This window comes from Monodelphis domestica, chromosome 7 (genome assembly GCF_027887165.1).
Source record: "Monodelphis domestica isolate mMonDom1 chromosome 7, mMonDom1.pri, whole genome shotgun sequence".
Classification (NCBI taxonomy): Eukaryota; Metazoa; Chordata; class Mammalia; order Didelphimorphia; family Didelphidae; genus Monodelphis; species Monodelphis domestica.
Window position 1 is genome coordinate 3,806,197 of NC_077233.1, and position 25,239 is coordinate 3,831,435.

Here is a 25,239-nt window from a genome sequence, read left to right on the forward strand (position 1 = left end):
CAACAGCACAAAATGAATCTTAAACACTTGCTACACATCAGCCCGATGACTCCTGGCACTCGAGGCTATTTTGGACCCCCATCCATTAGGTGCGAATTGGGGGTGCCGATTTCCCGTCCACTTTTCTGGATGCCACTGCTATGAAGCCTCCGAGGGAGATGGAGTACAAGGGGAGAGGGGCCATTCCATTTGAGCTCTGCAGCTTTGCTTAGCAGGGTATTGCCAGATGGCCTTCACCTTTCGTTTGACTGAGTCCTGGCCATCGTGCCTGTTGGCTTTAACCACTCTGGCTGCATTGCTGGAGTTACACCTCCCCCCTCCATTCTCCTGCCCTGCCCCAAGCCCATCCCCTGCACACCTCTGCTTGCCAGATGGGGTTCACGGTGTTACAGATGATCTTGGACCTCTTCTCCTGGCCATGATGAGGAAGGGCTGGAAAGATGCTGTGTTTCCCTGGCTGGATGGAAATCTTGAGGTAAGGATCAGGATTAAAGAACATCCCTTTCTTCAGCCCCATGGCCTGGAAATCTATTAAAGGAAGGAAATTCAAAGGCTGAAATGTACTTTTGAGGAATCAGTGCTTGGATCAGTCCTTATTTAAGAGGGAATAAAAGGATAAAAATCTGGAAAATGTTTCAATCTGCCCACAATCCTCTCTCATGCCCATCATTTTCACAGATTTTCCACATCTGAAAGGCTTTCCCTCCTCATCTCTGCTCTGAGAATTCCGACTTCCTTTGGAATCAACTCAAATGCCACCTCCTACAGGAAGTCTATCTTGATCTCTGCAGTAAACTCTCCTCAATTTGCTTTGGATTCGCCTCTCTGCAATTCTGTTGCCCAGTATTCCTCTAATAGAATGTTAGCTCCTCCAGTGTGGAAATAGTCTTAATTTTTTTTGTCGTATCTCCAGCATCTAGCACGGTGCCTTCCATGCACACAGTATGTGCTTAATAAAGGTCCTTTGGGTTGAATCAAATTATGTGTCTTGAACTAGGGAGCTGACAGAGAGTTCTGGCACATTAATGTCCAGCAGACCTGGTGGTTCACAGCCAGAACTCCGTGTGATAAATTAATTAATCTAGCTCTCATCATTGCACAACTCCCAGCAACCTCTAGGAAAGTGTCAGATCATAACTGAGGAAAGCTATCAGGGTGGATGCTGCTGTTTGAGTTCTTATAAAAGAGTGTTGCTGTAGGGCTATAAGGTAGAGAACACCTTAGGAATGACGATGAAGGCTGCCCAAAGGCCAGTGTTGATGGGTGAGAGCAGAATAAAACATTGAAAAGAGGAATTATGGAGAAGCACAAGAAGAAGGGATGGCATCAAAGAACCAAACGAGACACCTGGCGAGAGTGAGAGTGGCTGATAGTATCCAGTGGTATGGGGCACCCTTGTCATGGCAAGGGGGATGAGAAAGGAAAGTCACCTGCACATTGGAGGGACATTCTGTGATGATTTATGGGAGGACATGAACAAGGCACAAAGGACAGACAGGCATGAATGAAGAAGGCATCACTGGAAGAAGAACCCATATCAGGGAGATCAGAATCTGCTGCAATCTTTGAGTAAAGGTACAGACTTTAGAGAAACCATTGGTAAATCTTCTGGTCATCATTGGGGTGGAGGGAAGGCTGTCTCCTCTGTCTTCACTGGCAAGATTAGACAAGTTGGTGCGTATGGTGGGGCATAGAGGTCACAGAGGGGAGAACTAGTCAGGATGGCTTGATGAGTCAAGTCGAGAATGTTTAAAAAGAGAAACAAAAGGAAATACAGGGACTGTGAGCACTAAGAGAATTGAGTAGGTATGGCTTGAATTCAAGTCCTGCCAGTTATAGCTTCTGAACTCTTTCCTCACTAAGATGGTTAGGAGAGATCAGGTTGGAGCTGAGACCATCCCAGTAGTAACCTATTTCTACCCTCACTCCCACAACAATCCTACAGTGTTATCAATGCCTGTAAATTTACAGCTTTGGTGCAACGCCCCAAAGTCTAGTCACCACATCCTAGTTCCAGCTCTGAGCACAGATACTTAGATGGGATGCCACAGCTTCAAAACACCTGGCATCCCTTGCTTTATGATAGTGGGAGGGAGACAGCATACTTTGACACATGTGATGACCGAGAAGAACGCAGAGGTCGTTTCAGCACAGAGGACAGCTCCTTGTGTATTACAGGACTATGATAGGCAGTCAATAAATTGGCTGATGGATTCCCTATGGGTCAAATGCAAATGAATGTTGCAAGATGTCTAGCAAGGCTGTTGGGGACAAAGTAATGTACATAAAGCATTTTGTAGCATGGTTCTGAAAGCAATAGAGGACTGTGTATTTGCCCCTTTCCTTCCCCTTCCCTTCAGCTTGGAGACAAACGTTTGTGGTTATGCCACATGCAGCTGCTGCTGAAGGGTACAGGTAGTGTGGGGACATTCTTTGTTTCCTCTCATCACCAGTCCTGTGGGTGAGCGCCTTCAGCCGACTGCTTGCATATCTCTAAACTGGCCAATCTCACTGGACAAGCAAGGGCAATCTCTAAAGAAGGGCAGAACCAACCTCTCAACACTCAGGCAAGCAGGAAAGAACACTGCTTCTGTAATTGATCAGGTTCTTCCTTCTTCCTGATGTTTGGAGAAGTAAAGGATTGACCTAAAGACAAGTCGGCACCAGGAGGGGATGCCCAGTCCACCTCCCCCCCACCAGGCACAAGTCCAAAAGCCCAGCGATTTTTTCACCACCTTGTACCTCTGACATAGACATGGCATGGAAGAAAAAGGGCTTTTATGGAGAGAAGGATTCTAGACTTATGGAAGAATTTGAAATGATTGCCAAGGAAGGACCATTTTATAAACTGAGTGACCATGGAATTTAGGGCAGCATAGATTAGAAATTGCAAATCGGGGCAGTTAGGTGGTTTCAGTGGATAGAGCCAGGTCTAGAGATGGGAAGATCTGTGTTCTAATTTGTCCTTAGACACTTCCTAGTTGTGTGACCCAGGCAAGTTGTTCAGCCTCATTTGCCTAGTCCTTGCCACCTTTCTGCCTTAGAACCAATTCTAAGATAGATAGTAAGAGCTTTTTAAAAAGAAATTGCAAACCAAGGTTAGGATTAAATGAAAGGTTTCTCTGTCTCTGTGTCTCTATCTCTCCACACACACACACACACACACACACACACACACACACACACACACACACACACACACTCAAAGAAAAGCCTGGTCTTACTTAGCATTTTAGTAAATTATCTGAAGAAGAAGGGCATGGTGAAATCTCTGAGTTTTCAGAGAAGATGGATTTTGCTGGGTAATGCAATGTGAAGGCTGTCTGAATAAATTTTCAAGGCTGTTTGAGTAGGCAGATGAATTTCACTGTGGGGAAGTGTGAAACAAAGTGTTGAAGGAGAAAAGAAACACATCCCAAACATTCTCCTAGGATGGCCATTACGGACCCATTTGATCCCTGGTTTGGCTCTGAACCTGCTTGGGCTATTCTCCTTCCTTCCCTTTCTCCCTCTTCTCTGTCCAGCATTCATTCTTAGTCTTCCTTCCTTCCTTCCTTCCTTCCTTCCTTCCTTCCTTCCTTCCTTCCTTCCTTCCTTCCTTCCTTCCTTCCTTCCTTCCTTCCTTCCTTCCTTCCTTCCTCCCTCCCTCCCTCCCTCCCTCCCTCCCTCCCTCCCTTCCTTCCTTCCTTCCTTCCTTCCTTCCTTCCTTCCTTCCTTCCTTCCTTCCTTCCTTCCTTCCTTCCTTCCTTCCTTCCTTCCTCCCCTTCTCTCTTTCTTTCTTTCTTTCTTTCTTTCTTTCTTTCTTTCTTTCTTTCTTTCTTTCTTTCTTTCTTTCTTTCTTTCTTTCTTTCTTTCTTTCTTTCTATGCAGAAATTGGGACCCAGAGATGTCTGTGTGATACGTGTGAGGTCATGAGGTCTCCATCCAGCATGATTCAAGTTGGGGCTTCCTAAATCCATCCACTGCTTCTGCTACTCCTCTCAATCAGCTACTGACTTAACTGAGACAGTCAGCCAGCCCTGCAGAGGCTCAGTTTTCTCATTCACCAAATAAGGGATTGGCCTAAAAGATCCCCAGACATTTTCAGCTTTTGAGCCCTCCCTTCTAACAAGAATAACAAAAGAGGGGAAAATGAGCCCAACTAACAGTATTCTATGGCACGTTCCCCAGCGGTGGTCCCCCACTTCTAGGAAGCAATGGTCGTGGCTGTGAGGTGTGTTCTCTCTTGTCTTCCTTCAGGCTTGTTACCATTTCACAGGCCACACTCCCTTTTCACTGTTTTTGCAGCTGCTGTTCTTCCCATTTCTACTGTTGGAGTCATAGTGAATGTTGCTTTCCTGCCTCTGTTTACCCTACTTTGCATTAGCTCACATGACGACAATGATATTTTAAAAGCCAAACGTAAGAGTACATTTCAGCCTATTAGACTTCAACTTTTGAAACTGCCTCTGTTGGAGCCTGTTGAGATCTTTAACAACCTTACTCAGTTCTCTCCAGGAAGGGGCACAGTTGTTACTGGGGCTCCCAATGAACCCAGGACTTTAGATGCTCTCTCGGGATGTCTACACTCAGTTGCACTGCCTTCCCTGTAAGTCTTTTCTCCTTGCAAATGGAATTCCAGAGCTCTAGAAGGCCCATGAAGGACCTTCTGGCTGATCTTCTTCCTCCTGTCAGATGGGAAGATGGGAAACAATCTTGCTCAGTTATTCAGCTCTCAAAGCTCCCCAGGGAAGGGGACTTCAGGATCTTCCTTCATCTTTACTGTTGATACCTAACAACCTAAGAACTTCCCTGAAGTTCCTCCTCAGAGCTAACCTGCAAAGCCTTCCCCCATCTTTCTCAATCTAGCTTCCTGGCAAGGCAATGTCAGCCAGACACATGCTCAACAGGCCCATTATTGAAGAACAGTAACAGAAAACAGGAGAAAATGGAGGCAGTATGTCTAAATCTAGACTCTCGGTGGGCTTGGGGCTTTGAACCAACAGCGTGATGTCCTCACAGAGAGGAACTGACCATTGTTTAGGTCAGTCTGTGCTTGAGGAGGCATATCAGAGCCATTGCAGTAGCACTGAAGGGCACTCCAAGCCCTTGCAGTCTTTCTCTAGGTAGGACCTTGAAATGAACCACAAGTGTTGATGCTTCCAAAGTGGCCCTTACAGGGTCCTCAATGACCACCTCGTCAGAATGATCTCAGGGCTCTCGGATACTGAGAGAGAAAAGTACATCCTCCAGGCTTCACTATGGCAGGCTCCTGGGGACCGAGGGAGCACTGCTGCTGGGAGAAGAGGTTGAGGAGGCCCCAGAGGTGACTTTGCCTCCCACGGGCTCTACATAAATCGTCTCGTGTGTGTTGAGAACTGGGACAGAAGAAAGAAGGTAAAATGCATTGGGGGTGCCATGACAAGGGTATGTCACCAGAATTCGAAGACTGGTGTGTTGACTCTAGATTTTCCCCATTATTATCAGAGAAAGCACTCAACTTGAGCCTCGGTTTCTTTATTTGGACAATGGGGATGATCCAACAATGTTTGTTAGACCTAACTCACAAGGTGGCGACACCCAAAAGAGTTAATTTACATAAAAGGACTGGGAAACCATACAGATCTTAGGATTGTGACTGAGATCAGAAGATGCTGCCCTCACCTTCAAGGATAAAAGTATAAAGAGAAGACATTCATCTGCCCCAACTGGAGAAGGTGAGAAGGTAGCAAACTCCCAAGTGGGGATAAAGGGGAATGGATGTCAGTGGCATAGTTGTTCTGAACATGGAAAGGTCATGATGGGTTCAAGGAGCCAGGTAAGGTTTCTGGGATGAAGCAGGGCCTGAAATGGTCCAAGAAAGTTCATAGGATTCTAGATTTGGATATGGAAGGGACCTTAGAGGCAATGGAGCCCAACCCCTTCATCTTATGAATGAGGAAACCAAGAAAATGACTTGTCCAGAGTCACACCAGGAAATGCCCAAGGTAGGTTTGGAACCCAGGCCCTTTTGACTGGAAATCCAGCATCACTTCCTATACTACTCATCTGGACTGGGAGTGTAAGGACAGAGAGAGCCTCATTTTTGTCTTTGGAGTCTCAGTACCCATGTGCACAGGACCTGGGCCTGAGTAGGAGCTAATCATGCTGGTTGATTGATTAACTGATTGGTTGATTGGTAAGGAATGGGGACAAGAAGGGGAAAGGTACCAGAGTCCATCATCAGTAGGTAACTGATGCAGGTTCCAGAACACAGAGGTAATCAATGACTGCCTCTTCCTCCCCTTTCCTCCCCCCTCTTCTCTGCTGCTTCCTTTCTCTCCTCTCCGCTCCCTTCCTCCCCTCCTCCAGGGCCCACTGCAAAGAATTCTTAGGATGTGCTTCTAAAAACCTCCGAACACACGAGGATGCATCAAGTGTGCCCATTGACACGTTGGTCATGCTTGAAGTCACCGCAGCCAAGTCTCAATGATTCTGGGGTCAGCTCACTGGCCGAGCTCTGGTTTAATGATTTCCTACTTTTCCCTTCTTTTCCTCATTTGGTCTCCCATGGTCTGAGTCATCAACATTTGCCCTCACCAAGTCAGTGGGCTGGGAGGAGGAGAGGAGGAGCCAGCATGGTAGCCCCAGTGCCGGCGGCCACCTACGCCTCTCGCTGGATGTTTTTTGTACAAGGAATGACCTGTAGCCTCGGGCACCCCCTCAGATGTTACTGGTGGCCCGCATTGCCACCCCTCCATCCCTAACTGGGGAATGGCCCAAAGGCTGCCTTTCCTGCTAGAAAGCAACTCTTCCCTCGCTACTATCCCAATTGATGTTCCGAGGAATGAGGCTCCCGCTGCTCCCCGCCAGTCCCCAAATGGGATGCTGACGTGTCTGAAGGCCCAGAGAGTCAGCAGGGACGGAAGTGCAGGACTCCTGGCAGCTCCAGGACTTTCCTGCTCTGAGGACAAGGGGCCCCTCATTAGCCAACCGTACCTGAGAGCGAGAAGCTGATCAGTCTCCGGCTTCCTTGACCCTGGGCAGCCTCATCATTGGCGATAGTTTTCAAAATCTGTTGGAAGAAGAGAATCGGGGGGCAACGTCAGTGTTGGCTGCACTGGCTGAACTTCCTCTGGCTGGCCCCAGGCTATGTCTGTGGCTACGATCCCCCACGGGAATCCCCACTTTCCCCAAAGCAACAATGGGGCAGAGGCCTCGTTCTGGGGAGATGCCTTCAGAGAATGGAGACCCTTGGCCGGCACACCATGGCTATATCCTTGGCTCATCAGGTTTCCTGTAAGAATCCACATAATCGGCCCCGGGGCAGCAGAAAGGTCTCCTTGTTAGATCAGCCCTCCAGTGTCTCAGGACACCTCAGAGGACATCTATATATTGGCTGTTCTGCCTTCCCAGAGCCTGAGCAGTGAAATCTCTTCTTTAGGGCATTGTTCTAGGATTGGGGGTTACATGAACCCCCATATGTTAGCCCTGGGGCCCCAAAGTTCTGATAGCCTTTCCCAAGCTGGCAACCTGGAGGAACCATTTCCAGGGCAGTTTGCCTGGGGCATACTCTTGGGGTTGGGGGCAAAGGTGGGGTGCTGAGAATTGTCAATGGGGGAGAGACAGAAGCCACAGGACACAACACAAGATAGCTACTAGGAAGGCTGCTGCATAGTGGGCTAGTGGGAAGACAGGAGTAGCATCTGATGGGGAAAGAGCTCATCTGACACCGCCATCTGGTTTATTATTTGTAGATGCTCAATAGGTACAGTATTAAAACCTATTACATCTATGCCGCTAAAGCACTAACAGTGTTGCCAGGTCCTCTAAATTTGGTGCCCCTTAAAATCAGTGCCCTAAGGCAAAGCTCTAGCTGCACTACCCTAGTTAAAACCATTTGGGGATGAGGGAAGGGTCCAGCCACCTTTTTTTTTTAATACCAGCTCTAGAGATTAACTACTGACTCTAGTAGGCCCCCAACATAAATTTTATTTTATTTTTTACCAATTTATTTATTTATTTTGTTACCAGTTACATGGAATAATACATTTTCACAGCAGTTCCCCAAAGTTATATAATCCAAATTGTCTCCCTCTCTTCTTCTTTCCCCCATCCTGGAGTTGGCAAGCAATTCAATCTGGGTTATACATGTATTATCACACAAAATCTATTTCCATATTATTCATTTTCATAAGTGAATAATCTTATAAAATCAACCAAATCATATACCCAAATTAACAAGAGATAAATCCTGGGCTTTCATCTGCATTCCTACTCCAACAGTTCTTTCTCTGGAGGCAGAGAGCATTCTTTGTCTTAATACCCTCAGAATTGTTCTGGATCACTGTAGTAGCAAAGTCCATCACATGCAATTGCCCCACAATGTATCCGTCTCTGTGTACAATGTTCTCCTGGTTCTGCTCCTCTCGCTCTGCATCACTTCCTGGAGGTCATCCCAGTTCACGTGGATTCCCTCCAGTTCATTCCTTTGAGCACAATAGTATTCCATCACCAACAGGTACCACAGTGTGTTCAGCCATTCCCCAATTGAGGGAGCCCCTCATTTTTCATTTTTTTTTGCCACCACAAAGAGCGCAGCTATGAGTATCTTAGTCCAAAGAGGTCCTTTTCCACGTTGTTAATCTCTTTCCCAACATACATTAAAAAAAGATAATTATGTTTATGTATATATTCTGCATACATACCCCCCCTCTCTCCATATATATATATATGAAAGGATGTCTTATGTATAGGCATCAATGGAGGGAGTCTCTATCCCAACAGTTCCCTATCCTAGAGAAATCCCAGATCCTGATCAAGTACTCTTCAGGGGCAGCAGCTTGGCCCCAGGGGAGAGAGCTTGAGTTTGAATCCAATCTCAGATACTTTTTAACTATGTGACCCTGGGCAAGTCACTTAACTTTCCTCAGACTTAGTTTCTTCATACATAAAATGGTTTGCTCATAGTACCTCTCTCACAAGGTTGTTGGGAGGATCAAATGAGATAATAATGTGGTTAAAACATTTGCAGATCTCAAAGTGTTAGACATATATGGGCATATATGTGTATGTATGCACACATCTACATAGAGTCCTCCAAATCATGGCTCCCTCCTCCTTCCTCCCCCAGCACACGCGTGTGCATGTGCACACCCCCCCCCCCTCCAGAGTGTGCTAGGCAGAGAAGAGAGCTGATCTGGAGACCAGGAGGATCTGGGTTCCAGTCTTGCCTCCTACCCTCACTAACCATATGACCCTTGACAAGTCACTCTAAGCCACTCTCAGATCCGAAGTTGCAAAGAACATCCTGGCTCGTGTTGATGGAGGGAGTTTGCTCAGGCAGGAATTCCCTACCAGGCTACGGTCACAGGTTCAGGTCTTGTGTAGAGACTCCACATTTGTATAATCCCCATCTACATGGAAGCCTCATGATTATTAATAAATGCTTTTGTTTCCACTCAGCTGCTCACTTTGTTTCCTCAACCTCCCAGGGAGGTACGGCAGGGAGGATGAGGCAAGGCAATGGAATTGTGGGTAGGAAAGCACGAAGCCCAGTTGAACAGCCCCCTGCCCCAAGCCCACCTCTCCCCACTCACCAGGAGGGAAGGGGACTTGATCTCCCAAGGGCCAACAGGTAGGGAGAAATGCTGACTGAGATGCCTCAGGCAGTGAGGGTTCTCCTCCCTCAGCTGCTAATGCCTTCTCCTCCTAGGGCCCAGGCTGAGGGAAGGGAGCCCAGCCATCGTTTCTGATCTCCGTAGGCAGGGCAGTCCCAAACCCCCACCAAGCCTCCTTTTCTCATGATGACCACCACAATATAGCCTTCTCTTGGCTTTTCTGTGCATATCTATTCCCTTTTGGATAGGCTGTGAACCCCTGGGGGGCTTCAACAATCCCACCTAGGGGTCCCCAGCACCCACTATAACATCTGGCTCCATAAATGCTTGCTGAATGATATCAATGTGTGCAGGCCAACACATGTAGAACCGATGTCAAATTACTTACATCTGAGGAAAGGGGGAAGGGAGATGGGGGCGGGGGAGAGAATATGGAACTCTGAGCCGAGCAAAAAACCAAATATTGCTGAGAAAAACAAGTGCTTATTGACTTATTGATGAACCTGGAGGTCCCAGCTAGGCACCAGGAAACACAGAGGCCCCAGCCAGGCAACAGACCCCAGATAACAAAAGGGTTGCTAACAACATCCCACTCCTGTCAGGGACATCCAATGAAGCTAATCCAAGTAGCTCACCTTCCCCAGAGACAACAAGTGGAGGTGACCCCAGCTGTGTTAGCCCTGAAGCCCTGTAATGCTCTAATATCTTATGATTCCCCCACCCAGATGGAACTCCGCAGCCACCTCTCCTGGCTTCAGACTCTCCCTTGTCACTTCTTTCCTCTATAGTACGTTCCTTTGGTCTCACTGTCTCTTGCCTCAGCCCCGTGCCAGTCCTCACAGACAGCTGGCTCACTTCCTAGGTCTCGAGGGCTGGCCTGGGTCTCACGGTTCCAGAGGGAAGTGTGTCCAGGACCCGCCGAGCCACTTCATAAGGGGCATCAGGGGGAAGGCCTGAGGGTGGTGGTGCCATTGAGCATCACGTAACTGACATCAGGTCAGAACCGGCCCAAACAACGTGGCCAAATTCCCTTGAAAATCAAATTCATCTGATTTTTTCAAAAGGGAAGAATAGACATGAGGGGAAAAAAGCCAACCAACCAACCCCAAACCTCAAGAGCTCTGGAGAACAAATATGGAAGCCTCCCTCCCTCCCAGTCACTGAGAGGTGGGGGAGGGCTCACTCTGCTGCTGTTTGTTTCACTGTTCTCCCATGTACGAGGCACATTCCAGGAGCATGGGGAGGGGAGGGAGGTCTTTACAGCATGACTGTGATGTCAAGCCAGAAGTCAACATAACGCTTTTGGAAAGTATACACTCACACACATTCTGTGCTATAGTGTATATGCCACTGAATCATACAATGCACACCTGCAGGAGACATAGTATACACACATATAGCCATTATGGGACTGGGTGTATCTACACACACTTGTATCTTTTTCTCCCCCCTGTGACAAGGAAATCACTTTAAAAGACTGATATATATTAATTTAAGGTCGCCAAGGAATTCAGCTATGTAATTCCTAAATGAAAACTCAAGTCAGCAGTCAATCTTTTATGGAGTTTAATTACAATAGGAGGAAGTAATTAGAGAGAGAGAGAGAGAAAAGGGAGAGAAGGAAATAGGGCTTAAATACCCCTTCTGTTTAGGCTGGGCCAAAAGGCCCAAGCCCTTAGATAGCTGGGGCAAAGAAAAGAGATCAGTCCCTATTACTCACGTGACCAAAATGGAGAAACAGTCTCCGGGGCCCCCACCTCCAGCTTCCTTCAGAGCAAGCTTCTCAGAGCACACACCAACCACACCGACCAACTTCTCCCCCCCCCCCCCGAGTCTTCAGACCCCCCTATCTTTAAGGAAACCATCCAAGTTCCCTCCCCTCAGTCCTCACATCTACCAATCACCTGTCCATCAATTTCCCTGTGCCAATGGAGGCTCTAGCTTAACCCAGGACCGCCCAGAGGTCTGGCTTTGCACATGTCTGTTGAAGGTCATATTTTCAAATAATTAAATCTTTGATCCTTTGCTACAGCCCTTTCTAAATCCTGTTAACCTGAGTAGGGTAGAGATTGGAATAATTAAATTTTGATCTATGCTGCAGCCCTTCCTCAATCCTGTTAGGACTGAGTAGGGTGGAGATTGATTCCAAGTATCTCCATTGTATCAATTCTAAAATCAATCATGACTCAAAGAAATTCCTGTTCTATGCTTAAGCATAGGTCAAAGTCCTTTCCATTGTTCAGCAAAGGGTTTCTGTCCTAAAGTAATCTTAAGAAGGGAAGGAGAAGGAACCTCCCATGCCAATGGGATTCACATTCCAATAGTCAAGACCCACTATCAATAGGAAATTTTTCAAGTATGAAATTTCCCAATGGTGAAATTTCCAACATTTATAAGTCTAAGAAATTTTGAGGTTACATCCCTTGGGCTCAACTCAGGTCCCACCTCTTCCATGAAGCCCCCCCTAAATGCTCTCCCCTTGTGCGTACTCCTCTGCTTCCTCGTTGCCTTCCCTTCTAGAGCATGAACTCCTTGGGGACAGGGACCCTCTTTATTTCTATTTCTGCAGCAGCAGCCCTGGGACAGAGGCAGCAAGAGCCTTCTACTGCAATGGCCCCAAGTTGTGGGTGAGAAGCATTAGCTGGTATTCCTGTATGGCCTGGGGAGGCGGGGGGGGCTTCAGGAGAGGGAGGGGTGCACAGTTTTGAGACCCTGAAGGAGGCTGCTGCTGCTGCTGCTGCTGGTGGCGACAGTGTGGAGATGCCTGTCAGAACACACCCTGGGGCCAACCTTCCTTAAGCTCTGGGAGGAACTGTGGCCCCAGGACCTCCTTCCTCCTGACCCATCGATACATTCATCTCAATATTTCTTCTAAAACATGCAAATGGTGAGAACTCACTGAACCTCAAGAAAGGGGACGGGCGGGCTGTCCAGAAGGGCCCAACATATGACCTGCACACGAGGGCTACTCATTGTCCTGTGTCCAGAGGCAGGCCACAGTGGGGAGAAGGGTCCAGGGCACCAGGGTTCCACTCTGAACTTTCAGACTTACTACCCAGATGACATTGGGCAAAGCTCTTTATCTCGGTGGGCTTCAGGCTCCTCACCTCAGTCACATATGCACTGCCTGCCCACCTCCACTCCACCTCCTGGGGCCATCGAGAGGAAGATGCTCTGCAGTTTTTCGTCCCTCTCTGGGAGACTTTGAGCAAGTTCCATCCCCTCTCTGGCTCTCAATTCCTTTCTCTATAATGCCTGGGTTAGGTTGGCTGATGTCTGACGTCTCTTCCCAAAACAGATCTAGGCTAGATGCTGATCCGCTTTCTGTCCAGTCACATGGTGATTATATCTGCGGTTTCACCCATGGAGGAGACGGATATCCAGGCTCACGCATGAGTTAGCCATTGACAAGCCCCTTAACCAACGATGAGACTTCTAAAACAAAGGGGTCAGAGTCCATGCTCCACCCAGAGGCACAGGGAAAAAAGGTCAGAAGAGCCAACCCCCACACTGGAAAAGGCCCACCTGTGGGCCCCCAACCTCTGCAACAGAAGGGAGGGGTGTCTTTTCATCTTTCTTTTGGGGGGCCAAATTTGGTCCTCATGATTTCATGATGCTGAGTAGCTGGGTTAGCAGCCTGCCATAAACTCTCCCAAACATGGAAAGATCTTCATTTCTCACAGTCAAGGACTGTCCAACATGACAACAAGAAATCTTCAAGCCTTCCCTGGGATCCTTGGTTAAGAGGGCAACCAGCTTCTCCATGAATTCTAGCTGCATATTAGATGGTTCTTCACCATCTGCCTTGACTTCATTCAAGATCGCAGAATTAGAGGGCTCTGGGTCAGGGCTGACCTTTAGAAATAGAAGGGCTTTCAGCAACCAGAAGCCATCCCTGTGGATGGCTGCGGAACCTTCTTCACAGGTACCAAGAAGAGCAATAGTTTGGGTATTGGTGGGGGAGAGGCAGAAGGCTTAGTTATAGTCAGCAACAGATTCTTTGTGTAATTTCGGATGAGGTAAAACAAGGGAGCTGGGTTGGAGGAGATCCAAGTTCTCATCAAGATCTCCGGATTCGAAGATGCTTTAAATCTAGACTAGCCTAGACGGAGGTAATGGCAAGGCTAAAAAAGCCAACCATGGTTATTGGGTTTGGAGCTGTGATAGATTTTAGGGGCCATCAACTTTGACTCTCTCATTTTACAAATGGGCAAACTGAGGCAAAGGGAGGGGAAGCCATTCTCCATTTTTGCTCTTCCTTAGTATCTAGGTATCAATCCCACCTCTGAGCCTTGAGCAAGTCACTCACCCTTCCTTGGCATCCATTTTCCCATCTATAAAATGAGAGAACTGTAGCCTAGATGGTCCCAGAAGTCCCAACCAGCGAGACAGTCAGTTGTTAAGTCTTGCCAATTCTGTTTCTCTAACAACTCTCACACTGGTTATCTTTTGTCCAGAGATTTTGTCTATTTCTATTTATTTTGATGTGTGTCTGCATAGATTTAGAGCTAGAAGGCACCTTAGAGGTCATCAAGTTCAACAATCTCATTGTACAGATGGAGAAACTGAGGACAGAAGAGGTTCATGTCACACAGGTAGGGAGAAAGGGCCTTTTGACTCCAGAGCCAGAGTGTTTCCCCTACTGTGACCTGCTCCATCTTTCTCCACCCCAGGAAAATATAAATGCAAGTTATTATCAATTCCACCTCCAAAATCCCTCATGGGGGATAGAAAGATAGCTAGACAGACAGACAGAGAGCTAGATGAATAGACAGATAGATAGATGGATAGATAGAGAGATCGATAGATGGATGGCTAGATAGATACATAGACAGATACATACATAGATAGATGGATGGATAGGTAGATACTTAGATAGATAGATATCCCAATTTTACACAAGGAAGACTGAGGCTGAAAGGATCATGGGGAGGGGCAGGCGTAGCAGCATGGGGGCATCCAAGCTCCCACTACCATGCTTGACTCAAGAAAGAAAGACTGTCACTTTCCATTGTCCACGAACTCACATAACAAATTTAAGAATTAAGTCGTTTATGTTATAACCCTTAGAGTCCATGGCCAACCAGAGACCTGGCTAAGGATTGTCCTTTGCCCTTGGCCTCCCTTCTAGTTAGACTGGCCCCTTGTTCAGAATAATGCCTGCTTTGGCATAGAGGGGTGCAAGGAGACCTTATTACTCAGAGCTCCTGGCCACTTTTATTTAATTGTCTATGTTTCTTCCAAGGACTTGCATTTCTTGTCCAAGTGTCACACCATTCCGGAATGGCAAAGGTGAGTGGATAGCATGGTGGAGTGGATAGAGCAGAGAACTTAGATTAAAGAGGTTTGGGTTCAAATCCTTCATTCATTTATCTGGTTGAACCTAAACAATCTCATCTTCTAGATGTGTATAAAAACATCTTTTATGCCCACCTACATCATAGGGCTGATGTGAGAAAAAATCTTTTGAAAAGCTTAAAGCCTCCTATGGTCACAAATTACTGCTATTAATGACACCGACAATGGCTCATGGATGGTGCTTTTGAGTTCACAAGGCATGTTCCTTGTGACAATCCTCTGAGACAAGAAGTTCAAGTACCAATTTCTTCTAATTATGATATGAGGAAACTGAGGCTTAGGAAGGTAAAGAGATTTGTCCAAGTCACAAAGGCAGGAAACTTTTCATTATCCAACATTTGAATTTGAAGAGATGAGTCACCTGTCACCTTGCTGGGTAACTCCCAAATTGATTAGTGTCTGCCACTGAGAAGTCTTAAATCCTCCACCACGGCTCAGGGAGCAGGGCCGGGGTGGACAAGATCCACAAATGGGAGCAAGTGACTGGAAAAGAGGATTTGAAAAGCCCCTCACTTGCCCCAGTGGTTTGCTGCATCTCCTTCACAAGCTGCCCCTGGGGTCTGTGGGATCCCTATGGCGTTGGGGCTGAATTCATTGTGGCCACGTGAAGGCCCTCCACAGAAATAGAGGGTCAGAGTAACGGGGAAAGGAATGCTCTAATGTAGTGACCCTGAGTTGGAGATGTCTATGGCACATTCAAGAGCTCCCTGGCAGGCAGCTGGAGCTCAGAATAGAGCCTAGGGCTGGACAGATGGATTTGGGAACCCTGCATGGAGAAATCATGGTGGAACAGAGATCAGTGAAAAGAGAGAAGAGGCCAAGGAGAGAGCGGTAGAGGACAGCCCCAGTTTAGGGGGAATGAGATGATGGTGATCCAGGAAAGAAGGCAGAGAAGCAATGGTCACACAGGTAGGAGGGGAACCTCAAGCAATGGTGTCATGGAAGCCAAGGAAGGAGAGTGTTCAGATGGAACGGGGAGCAAAGAGAACCACTGAAAACTATAGGAAGGCCCAGGAAGGTGAGGACTGAGAAAGAGCCCATAACTTTAGCTTTTGGAGACTCTTGGTGACCCTCCAGAGAGCAAGTAGTCAGAGTCAACTTGCTGGGAGTTAAGTTGAAGCTGGATGTAAATATGCAGCCTATCTTACAAAGGAAGCCAGGAGATGTAAGACTGAGCAAGGAAGGGGCCATCTTTCAGTGAGAATGAGGAAAGGTGTCCTGATGCCCAGGAGATGCTTAAAGCCCTGGAGGAAGGGCTCTGGCTGGCTGGGACAGCTTGGATACCTTGGACAAAAATGTTATTGGATCAGAGGATGGAACTCCCTTGTATTTGAGGGGCCAACCCAGAAACAAACACACGTACACACTCCAGATACGTTCCAGACAGGCAGGTCCCCCCCTACATTGACTCCATTTGGGAGCCATGGCTGGAATGGAGTCTTTCCAAATAGACACCTGAAAGTGGCAGAGAAGGTCCAAGCACGTCAGACTTCTCCATGCCTGCCCACATGTGAATGCCCACACAGAGAGACATTAAGGTTCTACTCACCTGCCCTGGGAGGCAGCCCCCTTCTGGGCACGCCATAATTATTGGTCCCCAGCCAGTATCACCAGTGGGGAAACTCTAGGAGCTCTGAGAAAGCTTGGAGCGGCAGAGCCAGCAGCTCACACTGGCACCTCCAGCACGGAGGGTTCCTCCACAATTGGGTGAGCACATATGGGCTCCTTAAATCCCTGGTGGCCAGCTTCATTCGCTTAAGAGCTTCTGTCCCTCCCCCGGGGAGACAGTGCTAGCTCTGGACCCTTCCGGATCAGGGCAACGCTGGGACAAGCTGGTTAAGAATGGGTTCCGAGTCTCCGGCCGCACTGGGGTCATACGGAGCTTGGGGGGCGGACATGCCAATTGTCTGCCTCCCTTACATCACCAGGGACATGGTTTGGGGAGTAATGATCTACCAAGAGTTAAGCATTAACTGTTTGGAAGAGCAGTGGGAGGTTTGTGGCTGAACCAAGCTTGGCATAAGCAAGCCCCAAGCCACGGCAAGGGTCACGAGGTCTGCTGTGGGGACCATCTGCCCAGGGTCCACAGGAATAAAAGCAAAACACCAGGGAGACCCATGGAAACACATCAGTTCTATTGATCTGATTACCTGTCTCCTCCATATCCCAACCAGTCTCTCTCTTCTTCATTCCATTATTAGCAAAAGGTTAAGAAGAATGATGAAAGAGAGCAGGTGAGCACAATTAGGCGAAGTGCTACTTGGGGGCTTAATCCAAGCCAGCGTGTTGCTGGCTTTAGCTCAAGGGTTGGAAGACAAGAATTGTAGACAAGGGGACGGAGACTCCTGGGGGAGTGACCTGCTACCAGGAGTTGAGACGCCAGTAGGAGAAAGTGAGGCCAGAGAAGAAATCGGGGACTGAAGACTGCAGCGAGAGCCAAGAATGGATTTAGGAGGAGGACCGAGGGAGAAGGGGAGATGGAAGGCGTAGGGATGATGCTCAAACAAAAGAATTTCAGACTTCGTGATCTTCAAGTTGAGAGTCCTATAAGATGGTGGAGCCTAAGGGGTGGGCACACCTATGGGTGGCTGAGGTAGACCAGAGATGTAGGTGATGGGAACTGGAGGAACTGATGAACTAGAAGATTTGGTTGTTGGAGAGGACGTCGACACATCGATGGAAGGTCCCATCTCTGAAGGCAGTTGGTGAGCTCCTCAGGAGGGTTTCTTCTCAGAGACAAGGGGCTATGAACAGAGCATCCATTGCCAGGCTTTCATTTTCCTCAAGTGCGTTTCCATCCTTCCTCTTTTTTGTTGTTGGTCAAGAATAGAGTACAGTGAGGGACAGGAGGACAGAGGTCTTGGTGCGGGGTCAGGGGGTCAGCTCTGCTGGCCGCTGGGCTGAGGGCTGGGTGTGGGGGGTAGATGTATAGTAAAGGAGGCTGCTAGCCCTGGACAGTAGGCAGCCCCTTCATGGTGCGGGAGGTGCCTGCTGCTCATCCCTCTCTGACTTTCCCCCCCAGCTCCCAGCTGCCCCTGGGCCTGATGCTCAAATGACCTCTGGGTTTTCCGGAAGCTTTTGCCTAAAACATGAATGCTGGGCAGGGCAATGTGTTTCTAGAGCAGAAAGGGGCTTAGAGGTATAGAGAGGAGCAAGTCACAGGTGCTGGAGGCAACAGGCTACAGCCTGGATCCGGGGCTCCCTGGTGTGTGCACGCACCTGGGGATTTTCATCCCTTTTCACCTTTTCCTGCATAAAGTCCCAAAGTCAGGTGTCCTCTGTGCCTCTGGTGGCCCTGCTGGGAGAAGGGGAGAAGCGCTGGGGGATGAAAACCCTCCGGAGACCTACAAGTCAGAGCCACATCTTGCCAGTGGGCAGCTTGCCCACCCTTTGGGGAGGGGAATGGAGGAGCCACTACACGGGTCCTACTGATTGGTAGCTTCTAAGGCATTCATTCATTCGACAAACATGTATCAGGGGCTTGCCATGGGCCCCCCAGGGTTCTGGGAGCTGAAGAGACTCCATGGACGGAAATGCAAGCACCTCTGTCCACAAGGAGCTTCTGGACAATCTACCAGGGCCCCACTGCCCTCCAGTGCTTCTTGGGGACTCTCTCCTGGCCTCCCTGTCAGCCCTGTGGGGCGAGGACAGAACGGAAGGCTGCATACCGCTGGACAGACACTTCCTTACTCAGCCAAACATTTTCTTCTGCCTTAACCTTTTCTGATTTTGTCAAGAAATCCCTTCACGTTGGGGCCAGAACGATTTCCAACCCCAAGAAAACTTGGTGGGCCTTTCGCTGCCCTTGATGTTAATCATCATCTCTCAGCGGCGACGGAGAAACTTTGGGATTTAAAGCGCTCGAGCGCTCACTAATTAGGAGCTCCCCAGAGGGTTTGGGGCTGCTGCTGCTGATCAAAAGCACTGCCTGGAATCCCTCCCGGTGCGGATAACCCTGCAAACCCCTTTGAAGAGAAGAAATGAGCCAAAGGGGAATCCAAGCTCCGTCTCATCTCTCCACACTTCCTTTGGCATGGACGAGGGCATCGCAGGGATTTGTGCCGGCAGAGCTTTACACAACCCCGGCCTGAACTCAAATAGCACATGAGGAGTCCAGAGAAATGGGAAATGTGTTTAAGGGGCCCAGCCGAAGCCCAGGGCTGAGCACGGTGCCTCCCGCCTAGGAGTGTTTGGGGATGGATCGGGGTATAGCAGTCAGCCTCACCCTCTAGTTACCTGCGCCCCATCCCTCGGGCAGTAGGGATGCCCACGGCAGGCGCTGAGCAGATGGTCCCTGAACTGGGAGGAAGGAAGCCAAGCCTAGTGAAAAGGGACACGCTGGCTTTTGTCCTTTGTACTCGAAGAGGACCGAAATGGCATCACAACGGCGGGGTCGGTGCACAGTGGTCAGGCCAACAGGAACTGGGAAGGTATTCCTGGTGTTAATCGTCAGCACAAGCGGCAGAGCATCCATCCGTGCCCTGCTGCATCGAGTGGCCAGTCATCTGGGAGCAGAAGTGGCCGCGGACCCGCCCTCCACTTCAGGCTTGGCTTGTAGCCTTTCCTTTGGGAGTGAAACAATTTGCCCTCAGTGGGCAGCCCGCCTTGCTGCCATTTTCCTCCCTGTTCGAGATGTCTGACAACATCGCTGAAAGCTTCACGCTAAAAAGCACGGGTGCAAGGCCACGGCCTTCTCTCACTCTACTGGGAACCGCGAAAGCCCAAGAGCATCGGCCCGTATCCAGAAAGCACGCAAGCACCCCAAGGCGAAGCTTCTCTGGACCGTCAGGCTCTGCCGGGATCACGCCCTCACCACTGCTGGTATCAAAGGCCTTGGTCGGGTGGACCAATGTGCGGACAGACCGGTCTCCGCTCTGCTCCTGGCGTCCCCCCTGCAGTTGCTGGGCAGCAAACACCACCCTGACCGTTCCTTGGCCTTCTCTGAAGCCACCCTGACTCTTGGGTAGGTGACCATCTCCCAGGCGAAGGATCAGCCTACTAAGGAGGACTTGGCAAGAAGCTTGCCACAGTGACTGTGAGAGAGGGTCTGCCCTGATTGGCACGGGACAACCTATCTCCTTTTCCTTTATAGAGGAGGCGACCTTTATATGTCGACTCTCCGGCCCTTATTTCCCGGGTGTCCCTTCCCCAGGCCTTGGTTTTCTCATCTATAAAATGGGAGGCCATCATCACTGACCATTATCCCAGGTTTTAATCCTACTTTCCATATATGACCTCTTCCTTCTCCACAATGGCCCAGTCATGTCGGTGCTGTTATCCCTGTTGGATGGGCCTAGAGAAGGGACATGTCTTGTAGACACGCCAGTAGAGATGCTCAGCTTCCCTGGCTCCAGGGTCAGCCCCTCCGTCTTTCCTGTGGGTCCCATCTTTCCTTTAGACAGTCCCAGGAGCTATTTTTCCATTGCTTAGTCTTTATGTTCCCAAGAGTAGCTGGGCTGGCACGTGGTTCTCGATGGTGGCCGATTCGTTCCCTTGAGACCAGAATCAAGGGGGTGTCGGGGTGTTGGTCTTCTAGGGCTTCGTCAAACTACTCACAGAAGAATCATTGGTTAAATGGCTGTCGTGTGCCACGTCCTGTGAGAGGCCATCGTTAGCCATGTTGGATTAAAAGGAATTTGGAGGCGAGCGGAGCTTTGAAGGAAATGGAGAGAGGGCATCCCAGGAGGGGGAAGAGCCTAGGAAAAGGTATGGAGGTAGTAAGCAGAATGTGCTGTATGAGAAACAGCAAGAAGACCAGTGTGGCTAGATCCAAGAGGGTGTCGAGGGGAGCCACAAGTCATCCGCCCAGAAAGGCCCAAGACAGCAGTCGAGTTCTCTGAAGTCAATACTTCCAGGATCTGTGGGATCCTTATGGGAAGCCCCCTTGACCCAGGAGTCTGGACCTTGGCAGATTCCGTTTGTCATTTGCTGTAGGTGAAAGATTCCTCCCCTGCAGCACCAGGAGCAGCGAGTGCCTGGCAGCCAGGAGGAGCCCAGTTTGGTCATTCGGTGAACAAGTATTGCAGGGGCTCCGAGTACCTGCTATTGGCCAGGCTCTCTGTGCCACAGAGGGCAGCAATGCAGAGGAAGGCAAAAGACCGTCCTGCCCTCGAGGAGCTCCCAGGCTAATGGGAGAGAGAGAGTCTGAAATAGCTGGGCAGAGACACGGTAGAGAGAGAAGAAGGGAGGCCAGCTGTCGGGGAGACTTGAGCAGCAGTGGGGGGAGCGGGAGGTCTCCTGCAGACAGTGGAATGGGAACTGAGTCCTAAAGGAAGCCAGGGAAAGAAAATGCTTGTGGATTGGCTGACTGAAGCCCCGCTTCAGTCACAGAAGCATAAACTGATCTGGAAGGGATGAGAGAAACCCATTTCTGATTTTATATATGGGGAAACTGAGGCTCTGAGAGGCAAAAGAATGCACAGCCCGTTACGGGAATAGCTGGTGTGTGAACACACGTCTCCTGACTACTAAAGCGTGTGTTTTATACAATTACATGTGCCCTGTATGTCCATACCGTAGCCCTACTTTGCTCATTCTTTCTAGAGAACTCCCATCACTGAGAAGCGGGAGATACTCTGGCAGGAGCTCCCTCAGGCCTCTCCCCTGGCCCTCGATTCTCGGCATCATTACCCAGGCTCTGCTACGAGGCCTCCTTAGACCTCATTAATGCTCATCTCCCTTCCTGCTCCCTGGCTCCCATGGGGAGTTGACTAGCGGCTACAGGACCACGCTTCACTGGCCCCATTCCCATCTGCCTGCAGACACACTCACCACTGCTCCCAGCCTGCCTCCTTGGCATTCCTGACGCCTCCCGCAGTCTGAATGGCAGAGGGGGGAAGAAGAACTGTCCCTCCCGTACCTCATTCCAGCTGGCAGCCGCTTCCTTCATGGTGGAGTAGGACCTCCTCCATTCAACACGTGGGCACTAATGAGTTCAGCTGATTGGACTGAGGACGTGCTTCCCATTCATTCTGGACCCTTGATTCAAGGCTCACTTGGAAAAGGGACCACGAGAACATTCAAAATGAGAGCTCCTGGCTTTGGAAAGGCAGCATGACATGAGAGGGGATGAGGGGGACCCAGGGGAGCCACGCTTTAGTCCCAGCTCCGACACTTGACTAGCTGGGTGACCGCAGCCAGGTGAAGTCACCGCCGTGGACCTCAGCTTTTTCTCCTGGAACAGGGAGAGGTTAGGCTGGGTGGCCTTTAAGGCCTCTCCTGCTCTAAATATAGAGGAGCTCTCAATGTCCTCTGGTCAGATATTGTCTGTCCTTGGAGGAAGAGGAGGAGGAGGAGGAGGAGGAGGCTTGGATCTCATCAACCAACCAATCTTGCAGCAAGCACTTATTAGGCACCTACTATGTGCCAGGCACTATGCTGGACAATGAGGATGAAAAGATAAAAATACAATAACCCCGGCCTGTCAGGGGCTTACCCTGCAATAGAAAGAAGACACTCTACGTGAGATTAGGAGCAGGTAGCCTGACGTGGCCAGTGGCAGCCCACAAGGACCCAGATGCAGGTGTAGGGCTCATCCTACACTCTCTTTTCCCTCTGGTTGAGCAGGGGAGCAGAGACTTTGTGCGTTGTTCCACTCCATCTCTTCTAGAGGATGGAGTTATAGGGAGCCTCACAGCTGCACAGAGCTCAGGGGAGGCTGCTCTCCCGGGCCAATGGAAAGGGGCCAGGCAGGAGCTGGTTTTGAACCTTTCTTCTCTATCAGGAGCTGGGAAGTCTGGTTATCATGTGTCCAGGAAGATCCACGAGAGACCAAAAGAAGTGACATATGGCTGTCCCCATTTCAGGAGCAACTGTGTGCCTTACATGGGAGATTCTTTTGAAGAATTCTTTTGTACATCATCGAGGAATCATTGTGATAGATTTGCATGCTTGTATTGAGCTGAAAATTTCCCTTGATAACTCACAGGCTCAATAACTTTCAACTTACACTAAATTTATATGGTTGTCATTGAGCTGGGGAATTTCCTTATAGTCCAGGTCCCTGATGTTTTCCATTAAATCTTTCCTCACCTCCCTCCTCCTCCCTACCTTCTCTGTCTCTTTCTGTCTCTCCTCTCTTTTCTTTTCCCTTCCTTCCTCCCCAGTCCCTCCTTCCCTTTCTCTCCCTCTTTCTCTTTCTCTCTCTCTCTCTCTCTCTCTCTCTCTCTCTCTCTCTCTCTCTCTCCTTCCTTCCTTCCTTCTTTCTTTCTTTCTTTCTTTCTTTCTTTCTTTCTTTCTTTCTTTCTTTCTTTCTTTCTTTCTTTCTTTCTTTCTTTCTTTCTTTCTTTCTTTCTTTCTTTCTTTCTTTCTTTCTTTCTTTCTTTCTTTCTTTCTTTCTTTCTTTCTTTCTTTCTTTCTTTCTTTCTTTTTCCCTCCCTCCCTCCCTCCCCCCTCTTTCTTTCTTTCTTTCTCCTTGACTCTTTCTCTCTCCCCATTTGATTCTCTGTCTCTCTCTCCTGTCTCAGTCTGCTTGCCTCTATTTCTCTGTTTATGTGTGACTATCTGTCTTTCTCTCTCTTTCACCAACTCTTTTTCACTGTGTGTTTCTTCCTGACTCTTCTCCCACTCAGTCTCTCTTCATGTCTCTCTCTACTTATCCTGTCTCTTTTTCCTCTGTCTCTTGTGGAAAGGAAAACTGAATTAAGCTCTGGACTTTCTGCCACTGAGGTAGAGCAAACAGCAGTTGGAAGGTTAGAGTGAAATTGATGAACAGCAATGACAGTTGGTGGGGGAGAGGGGTCTTGGAGAGTGACAGGTGCTCTCAAGGACTCTCTTTCCTTGCCTTGGACTGGACGGAGCACTCTCTTCCTGTCTTGGGATAGAAGTACCTCTATTCCTGGATATTTCCCAACTATGTGCTCTACCTGGATTCCTGTGATCATGTCATTGAACAAAAGGATTTAAGAGGAGAGGTTTGAACTGTAAGGCTGGTCTTTAGGGGCGTCAACTTGAAGAGACAGACCCAACCAGTTCTGAAGGTCAGAACCTTTTCTTCCTCTTTCTGTCTATTGCTAACTGAATTTAAGAAAGTTAGCATAGATTAGCATAGACAGGAATAAAAGAAACCCTCCACCCAGCCTATGAGATCTGGCCTCAGCTCAAAAGCTGAGAGAGACTCAAACCCAATTTAGGGAAATCCTGATTCCCTCTTCCCTGATACCTCCCCAATCCAAACTTGTTATTAAATTCATCTTAAGTTAAATAACCACAATCAGATAAGAGGAAGACTATCATTTCAGGGGGACATAGAAGGTGCTGAAGCCAAGGACAGCCATTTAACCATAAATGGTCCTTATTGGACCCTTGCCAGAAGACCTTGGTCAGGGGGAAGCTTGTCTCTCAGGTGGGTCTATGCTTACCTGCCCTGGGGTATCTTCAGCATCAATTCATAGAGAAGACGTCCCCTCAGTCTATCATAGGTGGCCCATTTCTGGGGAACCCCATTTTTCAAAGACAGCCTCTCAGCAGGGGGTATCTCTCTCCTTTTATCTCACCATTCCCTCTGTCCCTTCAACCCCTCCATTCCTTGTTACAAAACCTTCCTTATCCCTGTACCTCTTCCATCCTCACAATCCCTTTAAATATTACACTCTCGATCACTCTCCTATCTCAGTCTCCATGCATGTTTCTGTTTCTGTCTGTCTCTTTCTTTTCACATACATACACATACACACACTTCCTAATTTGGTAAGGTCCCATTTCCAGGTGCTTCGATTACCAAGAATTTCCCAAAGTGCAGGCTATCTGCCCAAGATTTGGGGTACAGCAGGCTCAGTACCACCTTCACCATACCATGACCACTCTATCTTCTTTTGTCCTTTCTATTCTACGCTGCCATCTCTCCATGTTTTTCTCCCTCCTGTTGCTTCTTTGAAAAGCTGCCCATATTCACTATGGGAAGCTCCACTTCCTTTTAGTAATCTGTATTCTCCTTCCCATTCCCAAGTAAAGCAACATGTCTCCCTCTCTAGACTCTGAGCCCCTAGAGGGCAACACTAGTATTTGCTTTTCTTTGCAGCACCAGCACCAAGTGTAACTGCCTCTATTTCCATGGGAGAGATCTGGGAGTTCTCCCTGGTCCTTTTCTCTCCTATCTCTCAGAACCACTTTCCAGGTTTTCTTCATTCCCACATCACAATATCTCAGTCTTAATCTGCTTTTCCTTCTGACTCTGGTTTCCCAAGAGCCTCCTGATGGTCTTCCTAAAGCCACCTAGCCAGCACCCTAATTCACCCAGCATGACATTGCTAGAATCCTGGAGCTGGGAGAAATCTGGGTCCCAACGTCATTGCCAGGGTTCATT

General features: G+C 48.8%; 1 protein-coding gene across 8 annotated transcripts in view; it reads right to left on the bottom strand.

The window, feature by feature from the left end:
- HECW1 (HECT, C2 and WW domain containing E3 ubiquitin protein ligase 1) overlaps positions 1-25,239 on the bottom strand; it is a 322,507-nt gene that overhangs the window by 75,331 nt on the left and 221,937 nt on the right. For 7 of the 8 annotated variants that reach the window (XM_056804109.1, XM_056804111.1, XM_056804114.1 and 4 more), the window contains 2 exons: positions 6,958-7,033; positions 359-528 (listed from right to left, as the gene is read on the bottom strand). In XM_056804109.1, the coding sequence (XP_056660087.1) occupies positions 359-528; positions 6,958-7,033 (246 nt within the window). Of the gene's footprint in view, positions 1-358; positions 529-6,957; positions 7,034-16,485; positions 18,690-25,239 lie in introns of those variants that run through there. The other variant, XM_056804117.1, reaches the window with a different exon arrangement.